Here is a 10,799-nt window from a genome sequence, read left to right as displayed (position 1 = left end):
TGGCACGAGGCAAAATGGGAAGGCCAACCTCGATGAGCTGCCTGAATAAACAAAAACCGCCACTTGACTTGACCCTTGACCCTGGACTTGAGGCAGAGTGGAGCTGAAAGAGGCTGAGGATCGTCTGGTGGACGGAGAGGCTGGACTGATTGAACAGACCTTTCATCAGTTGGGTTCATCCAAAAACGCACAGAGAGAGAGAGAGAGAGAGAGAAAGGGAGGGAGGGAGAGGGAGGGAGAGGTAGAGGGAGAGAGAGAGAGAGGAGCTGCTTAAGCTAAAAAAAAAAAAAATCCTGTTTTTACTTTAAGTGTCAGCGAGAGGATCATAAAAGTAGCCTGAAGCAGAGGGAGACAGACAGAGCTGGGTTTGAACTGGGGGATTTAAAATGGAGGTCTGACCGCTCCTCCTCCCTCTTCCCCTCCTTACACAACCTCGCTAGTGTAAGCCCACCTGAACACACGCACGCACGCACACACACGCACACTGAGCAGTACTGCATTAACAATGGTGTAACACCTTTTTCCATAAACAGCGTACAGCTTCAAATGTCCTGATTTCTTTGCCTTATACAACAGTAGAACAGACATTTTATAATCCAGAGCTGCATGTCCACTACACACACACACACACACACACACACACACAAACCCATATACTGCTGTTTTTCACCTATTCCCTGAATGGATGAACGAGCGGGTCCCTTCCTGCACAGTAAACACAGCATTTCCATTAGAGTGTTGGGAGTGTGTTCGGTGCTCTGTGACTCAGACACTGCAGCACTGTGACTTTGTGTCTCCAGCTCAACCGCTGCTCTCCCTAACACAGAGCCTCAACAACATGGCCTCTGGTTTGTGCCACTTCACAGGAGCTATAGGGGCTACACGACGCTTTCCAAAGTGATGAGCTACTACAGGCGGCGGGCAGGGCCCGTGGTATCTGAGGAATTAGGGGTAAATAGCTATTGTAACAGTCCTTGTTTTCAGCCACTGGTGTACAAAAAACTGTCACACACTCACACACACACTACACTCGAACCCATAAGCACGCCCACATGATAATTTCTCCGTTATTTGCACACACAGAGGCAGATGAATATGTAAATAACTTGTGAGGGGGAATATGGATTCCTTGTGCTGGGAAAGGAATATGTTAATGACTCAAGCAGGGTGTTAATCACAATTGTAGGGTGCATAAATACGTTAAGCAATGGTGTGGGGCCTATGCAAATTAAATGCATAGGGGATAGTGGCATGTAGACCGCATGATTCAGCGACGGAGAGTCAGCGGTGTAAGGAATATAATTGTTGGTGTGAACAAATCAAATACATTAAACGAGGAAACGAGGAAAAAAAAAGACCAGCACAGATGGACGAACGTGCACACACGGGTGAGATTCTATACCGTCTGCTCCCGTCTGCTTAGCATTCGAAACCCAAATCAAGACGCTGTGATAAGGGCTGTCGCAGTGACATCAGTTGCCAGGGAAACCTGATGGCAGGATGCTGAGGGCTGGGGGGGGGGGGGGATTTTATGCGAGGACACGGGTACAATGCTCAGGTTGATTTGCTACCATTGAAGGAACACTGGCCGGCTCGTCGAGATTCGGCACCTAAAAGGAGCGTGAGTGACAAGGGGCAACAGGGTGCCTTACGAGGCGCCGACGGTGACCCTGTTTGGCGCATTTGTCTTAGTGTGTAGCCATGGCAACGAGGTGTTGACATAGCGCAGTCGCACTCTGAACACTGTGATGGCGATGACATTCAGGAGAGGAAAGAGCCAGTGTGAGCGCGCCTGAAAACCAGAGCAGGGCCTTTCCTGTCCCCCTGTGCAGAAAAACACAAACAAAGCAGGCGAAAAGGGCCCGATGCTGACCACTTCACATTCGCTACGTCTCATCCCAAGCACAGCCAAAGGGAAACAAACAGTGATACTACAATCCAAGTTGATCATAACAAAAAGAAAAAAAAAAAGAAGAAGAAGAATAATGATGATTGCCACCAAACTTCACAGACTTCAACTGCCATTTTATGTGCCAGGTTTTTTTAATTTTCAAAGTGACCTCTGCTAACAGAACATCTCTCATAATTATAACCAGTGTAATTAGCTAATTATAATAACAATAACAATATTACAATAAAGATAATACTTGATTTAAAAAAACAGAAAATAATCAAACTAGATAAAAACCCAAAATGAAAAACACTTACCATAATAATTTTGTTTTTTTTTTTTAAAAGAGATCTATAAGGTTCTATATTTTTTCATTTAATTGTCCTTTTTCTTTAGAAAAAATTCACCCTTCACTGTATACTGCACTGTCTGTTACCTTCTCCCTCACTGAACGAGCTTCGCTTACCTTTAAAAATGCTTGGCAATGCCTGTCGTCCATTTAGCTCCCTGCTGCCATGAAATCCACTCACACACGATAACACTGAGATACAGTTGTGAAATAAATCCCCTGCAAAGGAGCAGTCTTCATCAAAGGTTCATGTCCTGTCTTTAATGCGTGATAACATGAGGGTTCCTGACTGCTTGAGACATCAGAGCGGACGAGTCAGTGAGGGCTGGACTGAGGAAGCCATTTTGAAGGCCAGGTTATTTCCTGCTGATGCAATGAGGAGTTCACTTAGTGGTGCGCTGAGTCCGTCCCGCTGCCGTTTGTTAGCCGAAGTCCGACAGGATCAGGCATAAAACAACTTCATATACAAATGAAAAAAAAAAACCCAAAACAAAACGTACTTCTCAGCTATTGGTAGGCACAAGTAGTAATAATAATAGCCACATGAATGATAATAATGATAACATAATAACAATGAAATGTCAAATCATCAGTGTGACAGATCTATACGCTGAACCGAATGTCGAGAAATTTCTCATTTTGCTCTTAGAGCTCATGCTAAACGAGCATGTGCACATTTTTGTCAATACATACAGTTTATCATTTAACGTGTTAATCTTCAAATGATCATTATGACAAATAAAGCTTGTTATCATTACTACCATGATGATCATTATTATTAATACTGGAGCTACGCTGTGTACCAAATGATGGAGAGCTGCGGTCGTATCTCATATTTGCGCAGCAGAGCGTAAACAGCTCCCTTCTCCGGTGACCCTGTTTATGGGAATGCGACAGGAGAGGGAAAACACTTTGTGTGGCTACAAAAAAGTCAAGACCAAAATAAACTCACTCAAACACTTTGCCAGGATTTTGTTTGAGCTCCCCCTCGACAGACGCCACTCTCCCACATGTCACAGTCGGAGCGGCCATCTTTATTCCAAGCTCGGAAAAGTTGTAAGGGAGGGCCACACCACGACAGCTGCGTGTATTTTTTTCCCCCTCATATATATTCTTCAGATGCCGTAGTTTTCAGTCAGAAGCTCGATAAAGATTCTTTATAATTTATTTCTTTGAATGAAAATATATTTACCGTATATATAATATGTACTTTCGGTCCTTTCAGTATCTCTCATTGTCCTTGATGCCATAGTGTTTTTCTTCTCCGATGACAGACCGTCCTGTTTCTCTCCTCCTTTAAAGAAGACAGTAGCCAGTAAGGTGAAAAAGTGAGAAAGTGAGAGTGAAACCACTCTGGAAATAAAACAAAACCAAAAAAAAAACTATTGTTGTGGCTCCGTCTGCCTGCAAAGTACTAATCTTGACGCGTGTTTCCTGGACAGAATCGCTGCACGGCTCTAATTTTGCTTCCTCTGTTTTGTTTTAGTGCTTCCTGGAAACCTGGGACGGTGCTGCTCACCCAGACCATTGTTTGTTATTCAGTGTCTCTGCCAAACACTAATCTGACAACATGTTCAATGGCCAAAATTATGTCTCCCTCCAAATATATACACTGAATGTGTCTGGAAATATACGAAGCAATCTGTATAAAACCTAGAGAGGCTCATTGCACACGTGTATTATTCATAGCCTTCCACTGTGATTGTGGATGTGAATGAAACGAGTTGGCTTGATCTCGGACTTTGGCAAAGACTATGGCAGGTTGCGCAGGTAACTGAATGATTCTGATGTTCGATTTAGTTTAAAAGTATGTGCGGTTGTTGTTGGTGCGACTAGTGCTGTTCAGATATTGTATTCTGTCTCCTTCAGTCTTCCTATCTGCCTGTCTCTGTCAACAGATTGACAACACAAAGCAAGCTATGTGAAATATAATCTTTTCTGGGATCTGTCCACGAGGACAGTAGGCTACAATAAGTCTCATATTCTTGGTCTCACGGGCTCTTTCTGTCTCACTGTCTCTATCCAGCATCTCGCCCTTCTTACCTCTTACTTCCACTCTCACTTTTACTCAGATTTGAGTCTCTTGCACATTTTCCTTGGAGCCGCTCTTAAAAAGCAGGGGCTCGTTCTGGCTTTTCCCCATAAGGCCTTTCAGAGAACTGTGGAGACCCAACTGGGGCAGGGGCACAGGTGAGGGCAAGGTGCCACCTGTGGGTGTTCCTCCGCTGGTGGAGGTCGGAACCTGGGAACAGGTTATAGATGTGTTCTGAGACTGGGCGCAAGGTGAGGGGTTGTTGTTGTTGTTGAGGCCCACACCAGAACCTGTGCCCATGCCCAGGCCCATCATGTTGTTGTTGAAGTGATGGGTTTTGTAGTAGTGGTTGAGGTGCTCCGATCGGGCCAGGTTTGGCAGGTTGACTATCTCTGGGTGGTGCAGCCTGAGGCTCTGGCCCCCTCCTATTCCACTGCTTCCGCTCTGCGTCATGGTGGAGCCTCCTGAGATGCCGCTACCCCGACCACTGGCCCCGGCCCCCAGCTCATCCTCCACGTTGATGATCTCAATGGCCCGAGCTGGACCGTGGTGCTTATGCAGCTGATGCTGCTTCCTCAGCTTGTAGAACACCACCAGCATCACCGCTGCCATGAAGGTAATGGCTACAAAGCAGCCAATGATGATCTTGGTGGTCTTCATCACGTCATCCAGGCCTGAGAAGCCCGGCTCAGTGATGGGCACAGTGAAGGTTGGTCGGGTGGCCCGAGGTGAGGAGGAGGGCCAGCCGGCTGACAGAGAGGAGGCGGTGGTGGGAATACCTTCTGGCCTCAGGTGGCCTGAGGGAGTCGGGCCAGGGTGAACACGGATGAAGGTCTCATTGATGGCTACTAACGCAGAGTCTTCATCTCCTGGGGTCTCCACTGTTTCCACGGTGACAGTTGTAAAGTAGGTGTAGTTGACACTGGCATCCGCGGCCGTGACGTTGAGGACAGCGGTTGCTGTGGTATTGCCAGCAGCATTGGTGACCATGCATGTGTACTGGCCCGTGTCGCGCAGAGTGACATTTGTGAAGTTGAGCGTGCCATCATGCAGGACAGATATCCGCACCCGGTAAGAGCCATGGGTCATTAAAGTGCCATTAGGGGTGATCCAGTTGACAGATGTGGTGGAGGTGCTTGTGCGACACTTGAGCTCAGCAGCCATACCCTCAGTGACGTTGAGATCTGTAGGTGGCTCCACAATGACAGGCGCATAGCAAGTGAAGTGGCTCTGGTCAAGCTCTCCGATGTACTTGCCCTTTAAGAACGGGGGAGCATGGCAGCGTGCACAGCAGGTGGTGTTGCTGGGCACTGTCTCTTTCAACCACCAACTAAGCCAAAGCACATCACAGTTGCAGACCCAGGGGTTGTGGTTCAGGTGTACTCGCTCCAGCTGGTGAAGCGGTGTGAAGAGGTCGTGGGGCAAGGAGTGCAGGGAGTTATGGGACAGGTTGAGCTCCTCCAGGTTTTTCAGGTCATCGAAGGCGTTGCGCTCAATGACGGACACCTGTGAGTGCATTAGCCACAGCTTGCGGAGGGACACCAAGCCCTGGAAGGAACCAGGTCGGATGATCTCCAGCCGGTTTCCCGACAGCTCCAGCTCCTCCAAACGAACAAGGGCCGTTAGTTTAGGAATGTCCTTCAGCCCACACATACCCAGGTTCAGGTATCGTAGATTGATGAGGCCGACGAAGGCCGCGTCAGAGATGAAATCCAACTTCTTGAGCTCACCCAGGTCCAGGCGACGTAGCGAGGGCACACGGTGGAAGGCATAGCCTGGCAGAGTCTCAATGGGGTTGTTGCGCAGCCACAGCTCTCGCAGCTTGCTGAGGTACTCAAAGGCATGTGATGGCACCAGTGTGAGGCGGTTGTCGAAGAGCTCCAGCGTGTTGAGGTTTGGGAGGCCATTGAATGCTCCGACTTCGATCTGACGGATTTGATTCTTGGAGAGCTGGAGGATCTCCAGGTGCCTCAAGTGCTTGAAAGTGTCTGACTTGATAACCTGGGGGGACAAATAATGAAACAGTTACTGAACAACGTGTGGAATAATTAATGTAGATTACAAACAGACATGTCAGTGTTTGCAGCTAAGATTTATTTTTGGATGAAATGGAAAAGTCAGTTTTGTTTTAAAAGAGCCATTTATAACAAACACGGTGACCCAGCTTTCATTTTGTGGAATCAACTATGCACAGTCTGAAGTTGGCTCTGAAGTTAGTCGTCAGCAGCAAACAAAATATTAATTTGCTTTCATTCATGTGTTGTCACTAATAATAATCACATAATAAAAGCTTTCCTAAATGCTGTTTTGTTCATTTTTCAACTAGATCCTAAATAACCAAATGTGGAACAAAGACTGTGTTCGTGCCTGACAACGTTGGACAATGCTGAAAGGCAGCAAAAACAACTGACACAATAGCTCTAACTTAAATATAGAAATAAACATTTCTATTCTGCCCCTTAGCTTATAGCATCGCTACGCTTTGAGCTTTGGTCGACTCACTAACAGGCTGCCGTACTGGGTTTCAGTAGGAGCGCATCCAAAGATCAACACATGTATTTCTGAGCCACCCGTTTCTGTTGTACCGTGCAGCTTCATGTCATATTCCCCACCATGTCAAAGTTAATATTAGTACATTTTGCGAGAGACTCTCTGACAATCGCCTTCCACCAGTTCCACCCAGTCAGAAATAATTTAGCAGTTGGAACGACTTTTCCTTTTCCTCTGGTAGTCGAGCAAACGCCAATCAAAATGCGCGACGTTTGTGAAATGTTGCAAGTGCAAAGCAACCGGCTTTTGAATTTGTTATTTACCAAATCTCTCTTGATTCTCTGATTTTTGGGAAGTGCACAGACCTTCATTCACGGAGTGTGAAAACAGTGACGAATGTTGGACAGATACAAGTCAATGTGGTCCAAGCCAGACATTTTAGGAGACATGAACATAAGAAAGACATATTTTTGAGTGGAGGGGATCTTTAATCACTTTTCTTTACATCTCTAAGCACTATGGTAAACCTACTGTAAATGCAGTCCTATCCCTAACCCTGACCTTATTTCAGTTCCCGCTCCAGACACTTAAGTGCTTTTCACACTGCTGTTTCAGTGAGACTCCGGGGACTTCCTGCTGCCACATCACAATCCCTTGATAATAAGCTGATTATCAGCGTCGGACTGTTCACATAACGTGTCACCACAAATCACCACGGAAGACAAAACTATGACACTAAATTAATAATTTTTTTAAAAAAACACTCTGCTTGACACTTTTCTTTAATCCATTTTACAAAAGAACAACCGAAAGAGTTTTCTGCAGTCGAGATGCTGAGAAAACATGGCTGCCACGAGCCCTGGACAGCATGCGCTAGCATCGGTGCAGTCCAACCGGAGACCATTTGGCGAGAAGTCAAAGACACACAGAAAGTGAGCGCGACTAAAAGCCCTTTAAATCTCTGATTGTTTGAGATATGTGTGGCCAAAGCCCTCTGCGAAGCACACAGAGACTCCTGGAGTCTGGCCATTGCCTCTTCTGTATGTAGAGCAGGAGTGGGGGAGGAGGGGAGGCACGGAGGGGGGAGGGAGGGTGAGGGGTGGGGATGTTAAGAGGGGGTGGGAGCTGTCAAGGCTTTACTCTCAGGGAACTCAGTGAAGGAAAAAATAAGCCAGAGAATCTAGGATGCCTTCAGGTGTTAAAACATTTTTAGATTTTTAATCATTTCAAGTGGGGCTGCGGGATACAACAAACCGAATCGGAATTTGTAGGCTAAAAATGAAATGAATATTGTTTATATTTCTTTAATTTTTTCTTTCATGTGAACCGCATCTCACACCAAATCATGTAGCGTGATGTCCCATTTATGCTCCGTTAACGTCACATTATGTTTAATAAGATGTTTTCTCTGAGGAATGGGGGGAGGGGGAGGGGGGGGGGGTCAGACTGCTCTGTCCAGCATGCGGATTAGTTGGTCACGATAAGAGATGCGCTGGACAATTTTAACTACGTTTAGGATACTCCTCGCTTTTCATTAGGGGGGGATGAAATATAATGGATATGGATTTAAAATCGCAAAAGGACAAAGCACCGTCAGCAACATTAGGAGGGATGCAATTACTTCAAATGCTGCTGCAAAGAGTAAAATCAAGCCAGTGTGTTTATAAATGTCGAGATTCATGTGCTTTGTATCGATGGTCTGTGGTTAAATGATCTTCCCTTGCAGCTGTAAAGCCACAAAACGCTGTCTGGGGACTCTAGATAAATTGGTAATGCATACAAAAGGCAGCACGGTGTCAAGGAAATACGTCTTGCTTTCAATTCATAAAATATTCCCTCAGTTCAGTGGAGGCTTAAGTGCCTTTTTCTACCATTACTGCTGCTTACGCTTCTGTCTTTTCTCAGAAGTTTCTAAGAGAAAATCTGTATCAACAAGTTAATCCGAACATCCACAACTGCCTGCAAAAGCAAATGTTCCCTCTGATTATTAAAATAAAGGCACAACCAAATGTTTAAGGTAAGTTTGTTAAAGTCTGTGAGAGAATGCATTTGTGCACGCACTCCAGGATTTGTCTCTTCTATCAATAACTACATAAATAGCAACGATTATAATAAATGAAATCAATAAACCTCTAAAGATGTGTCAATAGGCTGAAAAGAAACCGTGAAAACAAGAGGCCTATTTAAAATGATGATTAAATGTGTGTTTTCTCTGTGTAATTGATGCTGTTATGCATTTGTCAATAAAAACCAGGATCTCCAGCTGCTCATCATGAACAACCAGCAGTCTAAAAAAAGCCATAAATACATTTTAATGATAAATCAAGCCAATTTATTAATTTTCTCGGGAACTAAAAGATAGCTTCATTATACTATCCTCTGTCATATTTATACATAAAAGTTTTTGCCGTGTGATCTGGATTTTCACGCAGCTCTTCCTGTATGAGAGGCACAACACAAATCAGCAGTGACAGGACATGATTTGACCTGATGGCGCCACCTCCTCCGGCCAGCCTTTACCTGGATGGAGTTCTCCTGTAGGTTGAGGTATCGCGTGTTGACTGATATGCTTTCGGGCACCTCCTCCAGGTTTTGCCTGGTGCAGATGACTCGGCTGGCCTGGTTGGAGCAGGTGCAAAGGGAGGGGCAGGAGGAGGCGGCTCCCACCAACTCCGGCCCGGGGAGGAGGAGCCGCAGTAGCAGCTGGGCCAATAGAAAGAGGAAGGGGGAAGGGCCGGGAAGGCAGGTCAGCGTGACGATGCGCATGGCAACTGGGACATGACCCTGCTCTTTAATCCGAAGGTACAGGTGAGGTGACTCCACGCTGGTGGATTCGCGAGAAGGAGTTTGTTTTCCCTTTGGTCCTCCGGTGACAATTTGTTCCGTCTAATTCTGCATCCTCCGAGATGTTTTCTGTCCTCCGTCGATCTCTGTGTTTTCTCCTCTTGCTTTTTGAACATAGAAATGTGCAGATAAACAGATGTTATTCCCTTTTTTTCCCACGTTGGCTGGGGATTTGAGTGAGGCTTTTCTGTGAAGTGAGAAGAACCCAGGAGTTACTGTGGAAGAACAAAAAAGAGAGAGAGAGAGCAGATATTAAAAACAGAACGCAGGCTGCGCTTCGTGTTTTCACCAACAGAGAGCGAACAGAACAAATAACAGGTAGACATCTACAGTATGGCTTATCATGGGAGGGATTGTCAAAAGATCTTTGTGAAGCATTAGAACTGCTGTGTCACTGCTCATATCAAATCCCACATAATCCCCACGCAGACATTTTGTCAGAAATCACATCCTCACACCGAGGGCAGGTGGAAGCCGATTTCTGTAATTAACGGTTGGAGGAGGTGGTGCGGCAACACAGAAACGCGCAATCAGAAGTAGGACAACAAGGTAATTCTGTCTTTACAAGACTGCATTTAGCATGTAAACATGAATAAATCAGACAGACATTAATTTTTGAAAATTCAGCATAACTGCTGTAAACAAATGAGCAAAATCACACGCGATCAAGCTGAAACAGTCAAACATGTGGGGTTTTTTTTCTGATTTTTTGTGCAACAGCTCAGAAATGCAAATAAATGGCTGCTTTTAGGTCGCACTGTGGCTTCCTGAGGATCTGGAGATGCTGGAAAAGTGATCTTTGCTCACCTGTATTCAGACAGATGAACAACTGAGTTACAAGAAACCTCAAACGGACAGATTTTAGTTACTACACATGTCATGCGCAATAAATAGCTTCACACTAACGCAGTCATTTATCAAATTTTATGTAAACTGTCAAGAAATGTCTAAAAACAAGGATGTTTTCCCAGAAGAGGTTTTTTTAATCATAAACTTCATTGACTGAAATTTTTCATCGATGATTAATATACAAGCAGTCCCTTCAGCCAGAGATCAGGAAAATCATTTAAATAACAAATTTTCAAATCTATAAATGTCATGTCTTTATATTTACTTAAAGTAAAAAGCATTTCTAAGTGGCATTATAGTCAGTCTTGCTGTTGCAAAGGCTGCCAGACGGTTTCCCCTGGAGA

The 10,799-nt window shown here is 45.2% G+C and overlaps 1 protein-coding gene across 1 annotated transcript in view; it reads right to left on the bottom strand.

Moving 5' to 3' along the window:
* Window positions 1-283: 283 nt before the first annotated feature.
* Window positions 284-10,799, bottom strand: part of lrrc4ba (leucine rich repeat containing 4Ba) — a 34,561-nt gene continuing 24,045 nt past the window's right edge. Inside the window, exons 3-4 of the mRNA XM_046415455.1 lie at window positions 9,283-9,821; window positions 284-6,273 (exon numbers count right to left, since the gene is read on the bottom strand). Coding sequence (XP_046271411.1) covers window positions 4,309-6,273; window positions 9,283-9,528 — 2,211 coding nt within the window. The 5' untranslated portion in view covers window positions 9,529-9,821 and the 3' untranslated portion in view covers window positions 284-4,308. The remainder of the gene's footprint in view (window positions 6,274-9,282; window positions 9,822-10,799) is intronic.

Source organism: Scatophagus argus, chromosome 16, assembly GCF_020382885.2.
Source record: "Scatophagus argus isolate fScaArg1 chromosome 16, fScaArg1.pri, whole genome shotgun sequence".
Taxonomy (NCBI): domain Eukaryota; kingdom Metazoa; phylum Chordata; class Actinopteri; family Scatophagidae; genus Scatophagus; species Scatophagus argus.
The sequence above is the reverse complement of the archived record's forward strand: the minus strand, read 5'-3'. Positions and strand labels throughout refer to the sequence as shown.